The sequence below is a fragment of the Rutidosis leptorrhynchoides genome, chromosome 1, assembly GCF_046630445.1.
Source record: "Rutidosis leptorrhynchoides isolate AG116_Rl617_1_P2 chromosome 1, CSIRO_AGI_Rlap_v1, whole genome shotgun sequence".
Taxonomy (NCBI): Eukaryota; Viridiplantae; Streptophyta; class Magnoliopsida; order Asterales; family Asteraceae; genus Rutidosis; species Rutidosis leptorrhynchoides.
Genome location: NC_092333.1, coordinates 639,969,018 through 639,985,453, shown reverse-complemented (window position 1 = coordinate 639,985,453; position 16,436 = coordinate 639,969,018). Strand labels below are relative to the sequence as shown.

The following is a 16,436-nucleotide window of genomic DNA, read 5'->3' as shown; positions in this document are numbered from 1 at the left end:
AAAGTTCAACTCTTAGAGGCTCGGGAGTCACGAGGGCCGGACACATTAGGGCTAGCTCGGCAAACCGTTGATTATAAGTCTTGAGGTCATTTCCGACCACTTTCAAACTTCTTAGCTCGCTTTCGAGCTTTCGAGTCTTTTCACGCAGGAAGTATTCGGTGATCATATTTCCTCTTAAGTCGGCCCAAGAGAGTGCGTGCGCTTCATCGGTGCCCACCGATTGTACATATGTATTCAACCACGTGAGAGCAATACCGGCAAAAGTGTGGGTGGAAAACTTGACCTTATCTTGATCTCGGCAACCGCTTATGCTAAAGACTGCTTCCGTTTGTTCGAACCATTAGGTGAGAGTAACCGGTCCCCTGGTTCCATCGAAAGTATGAGGTTTGCACCCCATGAAAGCTTTGTAGGAGCATCCCTCATTTGAATTACCGGCTCCGTTGTTGTTATTGTTGTTGTTGTTGTTGTTGTTGTTGTTGTTGTTGTTGTGGTTGTTGTTGTTATTGTTATTGGATGAGTGGCCGGCCATGGCCGCATCTACGGCGATGGCTATCATTCGTTGAAGAGCTTGTTCGGGAGTTTCATTGCGTGGAACTCGGCGAGGAGGCATTATTCCTTCAAGACACGAGAATATCGTTGATTAGTATTCTCAATAATACTAATCGTGATATGGAATAAAGATGGATAGAAATTTTCCTTGACTCGCCCTAAATTCTTCATGTTATAATGTCAGAACGTCCATATGAGTCACCGTAATATAATCCCAGCAATTATATTACCCTAATTCATATGTGCATTCGACATTATCTCATAAAGTCAAGATGGCGTGTCAATCAAATTAAACAATGTGAGATTAAGATGAAATAAGAGTTAGATACGAATATAATAGTTTAAGTATAAATGCACAAGTAGTCAAGCAAGTCCTACTTCAAGTCTATATGCCGGTTGTAGTCTAGACTCACCAATGTACCCTATGACTCGGGATTGACACCAATGAACTCTAAATTCCTACAACCAACGCTCTGATACCATCTGTAGCGACCCGACAAAATCGTCATTGACGGCGCCGTCTACTTAGGTCCCGTTACGTGGTTATAAGTCTTTAAATAACGTTTGACCAAAAGTATGTCGCATTCATTTCATAAGTAAAGATGTTTCAAGTTTACAAGGTGGTACAATGACTAAATCTGTTACAACGTTTAACGTACAAATGAAACCTATGCTACACGGTTTAGTAAATCAAAAGACGCTTCACGTATGCATGTATACTCGACATCCAAGCAAGTAACAAAAGTAGAGTGCGGAAGCATGTATCACTTAGCGTTCAAGGACCTGAGAAAACATATAGAAAACTGTCAACGAAAAACGTTGGTGAAATCATAGGTGTAGTAGTAAACATTGTTTTTGAACCACAAGATTTTTTTATTGCCATAACGTTGATTATCTAAATCGTTTTCATTCCAAAGTTGTTATACGTTTGTGGATCACCCAATTATCAAGACTTAACTGTTCACGAACCCTGTTATCATAGTGTTAGAACCTACACTATATACTCGAAAATATATTTCATCCGCTAATGGTAGCGAACCGTCCGAATGAGGGCTTGTCAAGCCCATGTGATCACACAACATAAGTTCACGTTTACACCCTGCAAGTGTAACTAATGATAATTGAATTGAGGCCTTTTTGTTCTAACCCCACGTGGAATGTTTGTTTTCGTACTTGTGTTCAAAGCATAGAAGTATTATACGTATATGTTTCTCATCCCATAATTTGAAAGAGTAAAAGTTGTTGAAAATGTAGGACTATGATCTCACCTTGATTGCACGAATATAAATGTACTTCACAAAGTAACGTGTGCAAGAACGGATGCTAGTATTGACCTAAACAAATAGGTTGTATCAATAACGGTAAACACGGTCGGTCAAAGTTGTTCAATTAGTCCTATGGCTCATTACGACTCGACTATATAGCATGTGAATCAAGTTGTCAAGTTTCATGCAAGAATCAAGTATACAAGAAGATTAGAACGGTTTAAACAAGTATTGGTTAAGTTTGAACAAAAGTCAACTTTGGTCAAGTCAAAGTCAACGAAAAAGTCAACACGTTCGGGACGGGTCCCGAACTATTTTTCTGAGCTAATTATTCATATATAAGCATGTTAGAACAAATTACATGTTAATCGGAGGTGCGTAGCATAGTTGGAATTAAACGAAAAAGTGCAAAGTTGAACAGTCCCCAAACGCGACCAATGTCGCGCCGCGACATAGCTGGGCCGCGCCGCGGCAATACACGGGAGCTGATTCCTGGGCTGGTGCAAGTGTTCAAGTCTCGAGCCAAAACTCATTTTAACACAACTAATGAACCGTAAACACTTAAAATGCATACCATACATCGTTGGAAAAGTAATTTAACGAGGAATACAACTAAACACATATCATCAATCAATTCTAGCATTTATAACAATCAAAACCACATTAAATGTTCAGCATTACTGACATTCAAGCTCATAAATGCAACCAATGATTCGGAAACCAAATGCACACATATAATACGCCGTTTCGTAGGTAATTTCGCATACAATACAACTAAACACTTACAATTAACATTGCAAAGCATTCAATACATCAAAAAATCATTTTGCTTTTATCAAACCCTAATTTAAAATCATAAATTTAGCAATTTTGTTTATGGAGTCTTCCTAAGTCAACCTACACATCAAATTGAAGCTAGTGATGCTAGTAACACATTTAATACATGCACTTTTAACATTTAACAACATTCAAGCAACTAAATCTCAAAATCAAACACACCTATTTCAAGTTTAAGCTAGTTACATCAAAATATCAAGAACAAGCAAATAAATCACATAATCATGTTAGACTTGAGCCATAGCCACTAATTAACGCACTTTTAAGTTTTAAAGATCAAGAACAAGAAATTTAGTGTTTTTAGAAAGTTACCCAAATGTAATGAAGTTGGTATGGATTCGAAGAGGAAGTTGCAAGGATTCCAAATATGTAATTTATTTTGAAGAACGCTTGCTAGATCGAATTTAGATGATGAATTCTTGTTTGAGGGTTTGAGAGCAAAAAGGTGTAAGTAGTGGAAAGGTGGAGGATGAATAAATGGAGGAGGTGGGTGTTGACCATTTGACCTAGTCAAATCTTTGCCCAATTGACAACATTGGTCCCTCAAGTTTGTAAGCGGTTGCGTGAATTACCTAAATGAATTATTTTAAAACGCGTATTAACGGAAGATGTTATAATTAAGTAACGGACTTTAAAATAGATAGACAGAAAGTAAACGGAAAAAGACGGGATGTTAAAAACCTCGTGTTAAAAACTCTAAACCGTTCACGTTAAAAACTCAATCTAAATCCTAAATCTAAACCCTAAACCCTAAATTTCTAAACCCTAATATCTAAACCCTATAAACCCTAATATCTAAACCCTAATGTCTAAAACCTCAACATACGCTCGAAAAACACGATAATTGTTATATATTACTTCTTCGAGCGTTTTCCCGCTAAAATAATAACATTCATCACGAAGTGTCTTTTCTAAATGTTCTTATTTTCATCCAATCTATAATGTTCGTGAACAAAGTTTTTTCAAAAAACGAAAAAAAAAAAATCTTAATATATTAATTAATATTAATATTAATATTAATATTAATTAATATTAATATACTAATAGAAATAGAAATACTCGTAAATAATAATATGGAGTAATTATAATTATATAATTATATATATAATATAATAATATATAATTATAATTATAATTATATAAATAGAAAAATAAATTGGCTGTTGTCAATTGTCATTTGTCATAAATCATTATCAATCAATCAATTTTATGAATTTACAGAAGATACATTTGCCCCAACCCAAACCCAAACCCAAACCCGCTTTTCATCCCCGCGTTTCTCTCTCCTTAAAAATTTATCTTTCTCATTCACTTTCTACTAGGGTTTGATTTTATTTCAATTCATACAACGAAAACAGTTTGAATTTTGTTCAATGCTGTTTTAGGTTCTTCGTTCTAGATCTGATTCCACTTTCTTCAATGTCTTCGCTGTAAGTATTCATCAATTTTCTAATGTTTTAGTATTAATTTATACAACCACATGTTTTTAGCTGTGTGTATATTGTATCTATTCGCATTTTGCTAACTCTGTTTATCTGTAGATCTTTTATGTAATCAAATACTTACACATCCGTATGGAAATGTTAATTTGATTAACTGATTACTTACATTACTGAATTTGTGGAATTATTTTGTCAATAAATGAATTATGTGAAGAATTTAGTTTAGGTTGAATTTTAGCTGATAATAACTATAACTTAATTATATTTACAGATCATCTAATTTTTTTAACATTAATTTATTTGTTTATTGTTTATTCTGTAAATGAATTAGGGTACTGGATAACGAATTGTTATAGCAAAAAATGAGCAAAACAGAGACTTTAAGTATGAAGACAAATCCACCTCTTACACCGCTTGGGACGTTGATTGGTCGGGAGCTTAGAAATGGGAACGTCGAAAAACCTAGTGTTAGTTATGGACAAGCAGCTTTAGCAAAAAAGGGAGAGGATTATTTCTTGATTAATCCCGATTGCCAGAGAATTTCAGGGGATCCGTCAACGTCTTTTTCAGTTTTTGCGGTATATATATGGGATCTGTTTGCTTAATTGGTTTAACGAGTTTATTCGTGTATCAGATTGTTGAAATTTGATTCCTTTTTTGTAGATATTTGATGGGCACAATGGTATATCGGCTGCTATTTTTGCAAAAGAGAATTTGTTAAACAACATTTTAAGCGCGATTCCTCAAGGATGTGATCGTGAAGAGTGGCTTCAAACACTTCCTCGAGCATTAGTAGCCGGTTTTGTGAAAACTGATATTGAGTTTCAGCAAAAAGGTAATGAATTCAATTGCGTTTATTGGTTCATCATCAGTTTTAGTAAAGTCTCTGTCTAATAATGTTTTATTTATTTGTTTTTTTTTTTTTTGTTTTTTTGTTTTTTTTTTTTGTAAATGATAGGTGAGACATCTGGTACGACTGTTACATTCGTTGTAATTGACGGGTGGACCATAACCGTTGCATCTGTCGGGGATTCACGATGCATATTAGACACACAGTCCGGTGTTGTATCACTATTGACCGTTGACCATAGGCTCGAAGAAAATGTTGAAGAACGCGAACGTGTAACCGCAAGTGGGGGTGAAGTAGGGCGACTTAATATTTTTGGCGGGAATGAGGTAAATAAAGATAAATATTTAAACTTTTTTACTTTATAAGCAAAAAAAAAGTGTAAATCTTACCACCTTTAAGATTGAATTTTTCAGGTGGGTCCACTTCGTTGTTGGCCTGGCGGGTTGTGTCTCTCAAGGTCCATAGGTGATACGGATGTTGGGGAATTTATCGTTCCTATACCTCACGTTAAACAAGTGAAGGTTGCAAATAAATGCATTATTATCTGTATCTTTTATGTTCTGATTATTTAATATGGTTAAAAGTTAATCTGACTCAGTAATTTTGGATTTGTAGCTTTCAAATACGGGAGGAAGACTTATAATTGCGTCTGATGGTATCTGGGATGCGTTATCGTCTGACATGGCGGCTCAATGTTGTCGTGGATTGCATGCAGAACTTGCTGCCAAGCTTGTTGTGAAGGTTTTGTTCAACATACGATGACACATAGTTCTTGTTATTTGTGTTTTTTTTATTGATTTTTGTTGATATGTATACGTTTGGTTGCAGGAGGCGCTTAGGTCACGTGGACTAAAAGATGACACAACTTGTGTAGTTGTTGATATCATTCCATATGGGTATCCTGTTATCCCTTCAGCACCCAAAAAGAAACAAAATCTGCTGACGTCACTCATTCCTGGAAAAAGATTTCATAATTCTGCGAAGAATGAACCGAATAAGCTTTCAGCTGTTGGGACTGTAGAGGAGATTTTTGAAGAGGGTTCTGCAATGCTTGCAGAAAGGTACGATTTACTTTTACGTATAATTTGATTCCTGTTTTGTAAAAAGTTGCCTGCTTTTGAGATCTTTAAACGCGTGACCGGATCTTTTGTAGTTCATAATTTGAAATGTCGTAGATAGTTACTATGGTTTCAGAAACTAAATATTTGTTGTGTAAATGACTATGGTCGTAGTGAAAGTCATATCTTAAATCATGTCTATATTTTATTAAATATAATAGAGATGATGCCATAAATGGAAGTGTTGACATCTAAGCAAATAATTATTGACTTGGCAGAACATCTAAGCAAATAATAATGCTATCAGTATTTGGGTAAATCAATCAATAACATATATTGAATTATTTGGGAAATAAGTTATGAGTCGACCTGAAAGCATCGCATGCTTTAACCGCTAGGCTTATCACAATGTAGATATATATAGTTGTATCTTTTAATGTGTATATCATTATCATTATTATATACCTTGTGTGTTAATTGCAGGCTGGGAAAAGATTTGGCTGTAAACTCAAATTTGGGAATATTTAGATGTGCAGTTTGCCAAGCAGACGAGGCACCAAACGAGGGAACGATATTTTCGGCATCATCGGGTCCCATGTTATGTTTAAAGTGTAGGAGAAAGAAAGATGCAATGGAAGGGAAAAGGGCAAGTGTACCTCACCACATTGATGATATAACTACTTTAATTAACATGGTAAATAGTAATTAATACATTCTTTCGTTGCCAGTGTGTGAGCATCAATCATCTCTTTTAAACTCTTCTTGAGATGAAAGATACCGTTTGTAGGTGTTTGTGGAGAATATCTTAAGGACTGTAGGAGTGTGCGTGTGTCGATTATATTTTGTGATCGGCTGTTTGACTACTAATTAAGAACAAATGCTACATTATATTATGAACATAATTATATGAGAAAACATGAGTGTGATATTGTTCAATTTTGCGATTGTATTTGTAATGAGATTAATCCGGTAATGTATACGGATATAGTTTCATGGGTGATTCTAAGGCCATTAGCAATGTCGACAATAAAGATATCAATCGACGAGTTCATCACCATTAAGATTATGGGCATTAATATGCGGTTAAATAACCTAGTTCGGAGCTATTGATCTGGGGTGGAAGGAGAGCTTTTTTGCCTATCAAATAGTTATGGCTCCAACATCATTGTGACATGGCAATATACACTTAATCCAATTGAACCTTCGTTGGCAGTAGTCTGAATTGAGTTGCAAATTACATGTTTTAGTGTAGAATCTATCTTCCTAGGTTAATTGAGACATGATCTTGTATGTCTTCCAACAAGTTAAAGAGGTTTTGAGTAGGTAACATTTTATTTGTTTTCAACAGCTTAAGCTTCTTTCTCATCAAATTTTTTTTTTGTTTTTTTTTTGGAAGAAAACTCATTTCCTGTCTTGGTAAGAAGATAATACCTTAGTTCTAGAAGAAAATTCGAGAGCTGAGCTGGCAACTCAAAGCAGACGGAGTGGAGCTTCATTTCGGAATGCGTTTTCAACGCCGTCACCGTCCCCCACTCCCTCACCTTCGGTCATCACTGCATCGTCAGGGGTTTCGTCTCCCCGGCGACACGAGTTTCTCCTCTCTTGTTTCTTTTCTTTTCTTGTCTCTTTTTCTCCTCTTTTATTTCCTTTCCAAATTTGTTTTTCTTCCTCTTTTCCATTTACGCCGCATTCTCGAGTTTTTTTTAACGATGTATAGGAAACGAATTGAGTGGATTTAAACATAACATGCATTCTCGAGTTTTTATTTTAAATGGAGATGAAAGGAGATGAGAGAATTTTGGATGCGAGTATATAAAGTTTCTGTTAACAACACTTTCCGCCCACATTTGAACGAATTGAAAACAGAACTTACGTATTTATATTAGTATTATGAATTTTTCTAATGACAGTCCTAAAGGCTGTCATTAAACAATTAGGACATACTTAACGTGGTTGTACTTTAAGGATAATTAACCACATGAAAATAACCGCTATCAACCGACAAACTGTACCATCAATTTTTGCATAAATTATTTTTTAACAATAATATTTAGGGCTGTCATTAAAAAAATTCTAATATTATATTTCAATTATCCTATTTCCCATGTTATCTTAAAATCAACATTATTTTTTGTTGTACGCGACATAAAACAACGAAAAATAATAAAGAGTCGTCCTTCTCTATTTTTTTCTCTTCAATAATAATAATGAATTAGTAACAATATGTATAAAATTAACAATTAAATATTGTGTACATGTTATATAATGATCATATAAATTATACATAATTACTGAGATAATCCTTGTGGTTTACCCAAATTATTGAAATAGTCCATAGGGTTTTCTCATCTAGATGGACATTTAGTCCTCGTGGTTTTCAAAGCGTTGCTGAGATAGCCCTTTTGTTGCTATGATAGTCCCCGTGGTTTCAACAATTTCCATGTTCGTTAAATGTACTAATAGTAATTCATATGGTGATAGTACAATTTTGTATTTCAACGAAATTACACGCATAAAGTTTAAATTTTATTATTGATTAATATTTAATCTTAAGGGATTTAAGATAAAAATATTACGATAACTATGTTCGTTTAGCTCGACCGACTAAATTAACTAGATTAACTTATTCGATGGGAGAGACATAAATGAGTTTTCAATCGAGTCGAGCCGAATATTATTTTTTAAGCCTAGCTCATTTAAGTAACGATAATTTACGTTCGCGTTCGACTCAAGTTCGAATAGTATGATGTTCGAATTCGAGATAAACGAGCTCGAAACTCGAATAGCTTGTTAACTGCTCAGACTCGTTACTCCCTAAGTGGAATCAAGTATATGTTGACAGTCATGTTTTATCTCTTGGTATTAGAAGAAATAATACCATTTTATGATATGCAAATACAAGTCAATTACTTGTTCTTTCATCTCCAAACAAATCGGTACAAACTACAAAGGAATCTTAGAATGTGGTCATGTACAACCCTATAAACCAAAGGTACATCTACATCTGTCTTCAATATGCTAAATGTTGCTTGAAACCAAATTTATATACTAGCATAAGACTAGTTAATGTAATACTGTAATTGTAAATAAGGTTAGAACTATAGTAAGGGCGAGTAAGATCTTTCTCACTGCCAATATGACCGTTGAAGGTGACATGATGGTTTTAAAGTTCGACAACATTAAAGAGAAACGTGAAGGTCGACGTTGTGATTTTTCTTCATTTGTGTTATGTAGCTCTTTTGACCCGCTTGAATCCACAACGTCTTGGTAACTGATCTTGTTGTTGGAGATGGCAGCCCTCTTTTTTTCCTTATTTCTTAATCGTTTCAGCCGTGCCTGCAATGTTATAGGTCAATAATAATATTTTGCTTTTAAGACGACTTTTGATGAACAAGGAAGACTCTTATTATATTGTGAATGTAAACATATCTAACACATAAACTATTTATGATGAGAAAATGAATCAAAACGATTTTGCAGGTCAGCAAACCTAACCTAACTGCAACTGATATGCACCAAAATTAGTCATTATGACCTGTTACCCAACCCGTTTGGCCCGTGTGTACTACGAGATAAATATATTATAAACACATGTAGTTAATTAGAATTTACCTTATCTTTTTTCTTGGCTTCTTTTTGAGGTCGCACCTCATCCTGCATCTGGGCCTCTTCATCAACTCCTTCATTACTTTCAATTGCCTCGTTTATTTTCTTCGTTACCTCCAACCAATGTTGCACTTTCAAATTAGGTACAACCTCTTCTATACGTATCTCATACACATTTTCCTCTTCATTTGACTTATGTAGCTCTTTTGACCCGTTTGACTCTACAACGTCTTGGTAACTAATTTTGTTGTTGGAGATGGCAGCCCTTTTTCTTTCCTTATTTCTTAATCGTTTCAACTGTGCCTGCAAAGTTATATGTCAATAGATGTATGCTGTTTAGAGTTTAAAAAAATTACACCCAATTTAGTGGGCGGATATATAGATAATAGCTAAAAGATGAAACGGGATAACATGATCTGTTTACCCGTTTACCATAAAATATGAAACGGGTCATATATGTTTAAAGTTGCTTTATGTATATATACTTGCTTAAATTATTCTGAATTGTATAATCTATTTAAGAGCTAATCTTATAATTTAAGTTATTATTATTGTAGATTTTTATTCCGGCTATTCTTTCTTTCTAATGATAAATTATCATTGTGAATCTTAATCTCTTTAGCATTAATTATATGTGAGTTTATGGTCAATAATTATGACCCGTTACCCAACCCGTCCGACCCGCGTGTACTACCAGATAACTATATTATAAGTTTATAACCATAGGTAGTTAATAAGAATTTACCTTCTCTTTTTTCTTGGCTTCCTTTTGAGCTTGCACCTCAGCCTGCAGCTTGGCATCTTCATCAACTCGTTCCTTACTCTCAATTTCCTCGTTTATTTCAAACACTTTTTCCTGTTTTGTATCGTTTATTATCCCACTTGTTACGATAGGTTCGGCAGATTCTTCGTTTTTCATAATGTGTTTATTATTATTCTCTGCTACTATCTCGTTACATTGATCCTCCACGTGCACTTCTTCAACGCATAAAACAGGCATTCGTGTTACTACACTCGAAACTGCTGGATTTGATGTTATTTCATTAGCGACGTCATTCTGGGTCCGTTGTTCTAAAAATATCTCAGCCTGAAAATAACAAAAGAAGCTATATTTGTTACTAAGTAGTGTTGGAAGTTATATGAAATGTAATATTAATATTAATATTAATATTAATATTAATATTATATAGATAAAACATAAACATTGTTCATATGCATAACCTATGAACATATGAACATGTGTTTATTATGGGTCCGTTGTTCTAAAAATATCTCAGCCTGAAAATAACAAAAGAAGCTATATTTGTTACTAAGTAGTGTTGGAAGTTATATGAAATGTAATATTAATATTAATATTAATATTAATATTATATAGATAAAACATAAACATTGTTCATATGCATAACCTATCAGCTATCTATAATAAAAAAATAACTATCTACTGTATAAACTAAAATAAATTAAAACTGTTAGTAGTTAAGGACTTTCATCAAAAGTCCCGTTTTGACCCGTTTTGACCCCCCTTAATAGATCTCATTGTATTTTAAACTCCAATAAGAACTTACAGTCTCTTTTTGCTCGGCTACATTCTGATCTCGTGCCTCGGCCTGCACTCTGGCCACGTCAGCATTACGTTTATTTTTCTCGATTGCCTCGTTTTCTTTCACCGTTTCATCTACCAAACATTGTTCTTTTAGCTTCAAATCGATCTCAATTTCTTCTTTTTCTTCAAGTTCGATTGCATTTTCTCCTGCTAATATTTCCTCATTTTGATCAGCCGAGATCCTTTCTTCAACACATGATGAACGCATTTTGCGTGTTTCAACGGCTTGAAGATACTCCTCGTCTGAAATCCATCGGGCAACAAACCTCCCCGCCTAAAGTAAATAGCAAATTAGTCTCCATACCAAAATATGTATCAAACAAAAAATTCTTCAATTTTATAAGAAAATATAAAAAAGAAGTAATATTAACCTTATTAGAACACAAGTAATGAAGTGCGACTCGATCTCTACATAACCCTAAACTCCTTGTTTCCATTAACTCTTCTTCGTACGAAGATACAAATTTGTTCTGCATATGCAAAATAACATATTACTAATTTCAATAACATATTACTAATTTCAAACCTATAATTGCAATATAACACATGGTATAAAATTATAAAAATATACATACATTAAGCACAATTATTAATTTACCAAAAATACTAAAAGTAAAAGACAATACCGGATTTTCGAGATTCACATCTTGATCAAGCTTCAAAACCTTCATCAAATAATTCTGAACCTCCATTTTCCTATCGATATCTTCAACTACATTAAAACTCGCCTTTTCACCATCTTTTAAATCTTTAATCTCCCTCTTATGATCAGAACCAAATGTTCCGAACTTAATATTAAGTTCACCACTCACAATTAATTCATCCCGGACAATTAATGTTGAATCTTTCAACACGTTTCTTGTATCACTGGGAACTTGAATAGCGCCTTTTTCATGACGATTATACGACCCGAATATAATATCTAGTTCACGTCTAACAAACGTTGATGGAAATATCAATGTTGATTCTTCCATCATAACATCTTTATGATTACTCAAATCTTCATTGAAAACAAATGGACCGAATGATCCAAACCAAATTTTATTACTTGATGCCATTCTGCAAACCTAAAACCTAAAACCAATAACAAATAAAGATTGTATTGACGCACGGTTGAATCAAGTATATCAACTTAAATATACATGCAATTCATGCATGCAAGTATGCAACTACGAGATTATGAAAATTAAATACTGTAGTACGTCTAATAAAAAGTAATATAATCTTACGAGGTATTAAGTAAAGACGAACTAGCTGCTAGTTAAAAGTAATTAAGAAGATAGAATGTGTAATTAGATAAGAAATTAGGGTTTGAGAAATTTATAAACGTTAGAAATACGAGTTAGGGAATGATTAGGATTCAATTTAGTTAAAACGGATTTATACGATAAGATTTTAAAATTACATTAAAAGCTACTCCGTATTTGATTAAAATTAGATAAGTACTAAATAGATTAGGAGTTTTCTATAATGACCGTTATGCTTTTCAAAAAACAAAAAATAAATAGTAAATAAATTATTCAATTATCATATCACATGCTATTTACTGCGTATTTCCGTATTAATTGTGTTAGAATCGTAGACTGATTCATCATCGATCATCATGCATTAAAACAATAAATGAGTCATGCTCGAAAAAAAGATTAAATCATATCCATCCAATGATCTAAAACTATATGATCTTATCCATTCAATAGTACACATCATCCATTGCGTGGCAAAAAGGCATTCATTGCAACGGATAATCTTTCTCGGTTCTTGTGATTCCGTGTTTGTTCACTCAGTCTGTTGTTTGTTGGTTTATACGTTTGTCTTGTAATTATTGTGGTATGTTGGTTATAGATGGTTTTCGGTTTGTTTAGTTAGGTTGGCCCGTATGCATTCCGGCTCGCTCATATATAGTCTTGGTAGTTTGATGTAGGTTTTTTTTTTTTTTTTTTTTTTTTTTTTTTTTTTTTTTGCTTTCTATGTGTGAGGCGGTTCCCGGTTGCTGTTATGTATCATTCCTTTGAAGGGTTCTTTCACCTCGCTTCCCGGTCATTTTTTTTTTCCCATGTGAACCGCCATCGTTGATCTATTACTTCAGAGTGGAATTCTCAGAATATGGCGAATATTGTTAACATTTTAAATGTGTTCTACCGGGCATCGGGTTTGAAGATAAATATTAAGAAATCGAATGTGTTCGGAGTGGGAGTTATTTCTTCTGAGTTGGATATTATGGCAAACCAAACAGGTTGTTTAGTGGGATCACTCCCATTTAAATACCCAGGGTTGCCTTTAGACCACAGATATTGCAGCGTTTGTTGCCTTGAATTCGCCCACAAACGCCTCACAAACGCCCAGAATGGGGCGTTTGTGGGCGTTTGTGTTGGGGCGTTTGTCTTTGAAGCACGGGCAGATTTCTGTGCGTTTGTGATTTTTTTTTTTGATTTTTTTCTACCTTTTTCACCACTTTTTAACCCAACCTCCAATCATATTTTGACACATCACCCACAAACGCCCTTACAAAAGCCCCCCATTACAACTCCCCCCCAAAATGTCATGGCCCAATCACAGTTTTTCCCCAAAAAGTGTAACTCTATCACTCCACGTCACAGTCACCATTATCTATAGTCTTAGGGGCAAATATGAAAGCTCTCATTAATTGGAAAGAACTGGTGGAACGTTTTAATAGTAAGTTGTCTACATGGAAGGCGAATATGTTATCTATTGGCGGTAGATTAACTTTAATTAAAGCGGTTTTAGGGAGCTTAGGTATTTATTATCTATCATTATTTAATTGTCCATAAGGTATCGTAAATAACTTGGAGAGTATCAGATTGAGATTTTTTTGGGGTGGTAGTTCAGAGAGCTCGAAAATGGCATGGGTAAGGTGGGAACAAATTTTAGCTTCACTTGAAAAAGGAGGCTTAAATATTGGGAGCCTAAAAGCCTTTAACATGGCTCTTTTAATGAAATGGAAGTGGCGATTCTTGTCTAAACCGGAAGCATTATGGGTTCGAATTATAAAAGACATTTATGGTAGAGATGGTACAGGTGGGAGATATCGATTACATAAAACAGGCGTGTGGGGTAATATAGTTGATGTTTGCAACAGTCTAAATGATACTAATATTATTCCACATTCTGCCTTCAAAAAAGTAATCGGTAACGGGTTGAGTACTAGATTGTGGAAGGAAGTGTGGGTTGGTGAATCTACGTTAGCATCAAGGTTTGAACGAATATTCCGTCTCGATATTAATAATGATTGTTTAATTGCTGACAGATTAATAGATGATGTGTGGCATTGGAATTGGTCTCGTCCATTACAATCTTCACGTCATCTTACTGAGTTTGAAGACCTGATCTCAAACACTTCGCTTTTGGTGCTAAACGATAAGAATGACTCTTGGTCTTTTTCGTTAGCTATGGATGGAGTGTACATGGTTAATGAAGGACGAAGATTGATCGATGCAACATTGTTACCTATTTCAGAATCGCCTACAAGATGGTTAAACACCATCCCTCGAAAAGTGAACATATTCTTGTGGAGAGTGGCTTTAGACAAGTTACCGACCCGTCTCAACTTGTCTAAAAGAGGATTGGAAATGAAACAAATTAGTTGTCTGTCTTGTAATTATGGTATTGAATCTTTAGATCATGCTTTGTTTGGTTGTCCTATTGCTAAACAGGTTTGGTCAAGGATTCAACTTTGGACTAATGTTGGTTTACCGGGTTTTGATAATTGGCTACTATGGATTGCTTGGCTAGATAATTGGGCTACGACAACAAAAAGGAAAGAGCACGCGTATAGTATTGTTGCAGCATACATGTGGATCATGTAGAGATTTAGAAATGCTAAGATTTTTGGTCCTCAAATGAAGATTAGTGAACTTTTTGATTCTATATGTAATTTTTCCTTTTTTTGGGTTAGATATAGAAGCAAATGTAATATTTCTAGGACCGATTGGTTCTGTAATCCTTTGTAATTGTTTGGTTTTAGCCTCTCTAGTGTCTTACTAGGTTGAGGTTTTTATAAAGTTGGTTGTTCGAAAAAAAAAAGTTTTAGCCCTTCATTGCTTAACCTAAACAAGCGCATATAGTTGTTTTGATGTTCTTAATGAGATCTCCAATCTAAGCTTCCTTGGTGAGCACCATGTCAAGGTTATGTTAAGTGACTAGATGCGGTATAACCAGATATGAATGTGATCATGCGTATATTTTCTAAAGGGTAAATACACACGCTCAATACGTTTAAGGAGAGGTAAGGATCTTAGAACTTAGCTCTCCGGTCCGGCTACCGTGATTAACCCTGGCCGACATGATGATGTCGGCGGGGTGGCTAAGTGATTAAGTCCACCTTCGATGACGGTCGTCGATCGTCAGGCCCAAAGTAGGGTTGTAGGCAACAGTCGTAAAAGAACTAACTTGTTAACCCTAAGAGAGGTGATGATGATAGCTGTTACGTAAGATGTGTTACGTGTGATGCCCTTAAGAATGATGATTAGCGTTAGTATATGTAGGCAAACCCTAATTCTAGAATCATCCGTGATTGTGATAATCCTTTCCATAACCAACTTCCCCGTATCTCGGATATAATTATGGAAAAGATTACCGAACGTGGTCAACAAGTAACCGTCATACCGGGAACAAAGTATACAATGCGCTACCGCATACCGCAAAGATTGCATGCGCATGCGCATACTAATGCTTGCCCGCGTGCGTATAGCATGCGCTTGCGGGTCGCGGTATCATTAGAATGTATCCGTTTCCTCTATTGCGTGTCGAATTATGTAGATGTGTTTTGAATCTGAAAAAATCAAAGGCTTGATAAACAAATTATCTAGAAAACCTCGGCTAATTCTACTTGAGTACTTGACTTCAGCCTCATTGGCAGAATGGCAGGTATTCCCTGGGCATACACGATATTGATATATGGGATCGGTTTAAAGGGTTCGGGTTAAAACGTGTAGTCTTGATTTTGAAGAAAATATTAAAAAGCATAGATAAAAATATGCATGGATTAAAAAAATAAAAAATCCAAACCTTAAATTTATATTTATATATACTATCTAAATGGTGTAAAATAGTATCGATAATGATACGCATACCTGACTAGATCGTGTAGCGCATCAAACAGCATCGCCACAAGGACTTACGAGGGCGCGCGTTAAGGAATAGAGCACTACGCTCATAGCGGGGCGCCATTTCCATTGGCGCGCGTGAGCAGCGCCCATATGCCGGGCG

At 34.9% G+C, this 16,436-nt stretch overlaps 3 protein-coding genes across 3 annotated transcripts; 2 read left to right on the top strand and 1 right to left on the bottom strand.

Annotated features, from left to right (window-relative positions):
- The first annotated feature begins 3,898 nt into the window (after positions 1-3,898).
- LOC139885696 (probable protein phosphatase 2C 5) lies at positions 3,899-6,906 on the top strand. Its single transcript, XM_071869453.1, has 8 exons — positions 3,899-4,081; positions 4,425-4,671; positions 4,757-4,928; positions 5,052-5,269; positions 5,357-5,464; positions 5,559-5,684; positions 5,772-6,004; positions 6,485-6,906. Exons 2-8 carry the CDS (start codon positions 4,456-4,458, stop codon positions 6,708-6,710), a joined length of 1,299 nt encoding a protein of 432 aa, XP_071725554.1. The 5' UTR covers positions 3,899-4,081; positions 4,425-4,455; the 3' UTR covers positions 6,711-6,906.
- A 2,158-nt stretch (positions 6,907-9,064) lies between these two features.
- On the bottom strand, positions 9,065-12,268 carry LOC139849263 (uncharacterized). The gene is made up of 6 exons (XM_071838922.1): positions 11,837-12,268; positions 11,582-11,680; positions 11,173-11,484; positions 10,353-10,694; positions 9,614-9,910; positions 9,065-9,337 (listed from the first exon to the last, which is right to left on the bottom strand). Exons 1-6 carry the CDS (start codon positions 12,266-12,268, stop codon positions 9,065-9,067), a joined length of 1,755 nt encoding a protein of 584 aa, XP_071695023.1.
- Positions 12,269-13,313: 1,045 nt separating this feature from the next.
- On the top strand, positions 13,314-15,034 carry LOC139849258 (uncharacterized). The gene is made up of 2 exons (XM_071838918.1): positions 13,314-13,614; positions 14,001-15,034. The coding sequence occupies exons 1-2, from the start codon at positions 13,314-13,316 to the stop codon at positions 15,032-15,034; spliced, it is 1,335 nt and encodes a 444-aa protein (XP_071695019.1).
- The last annotated feature ends 1,402 nt before the right edge of the window (positions 15,035-16,436 follow it).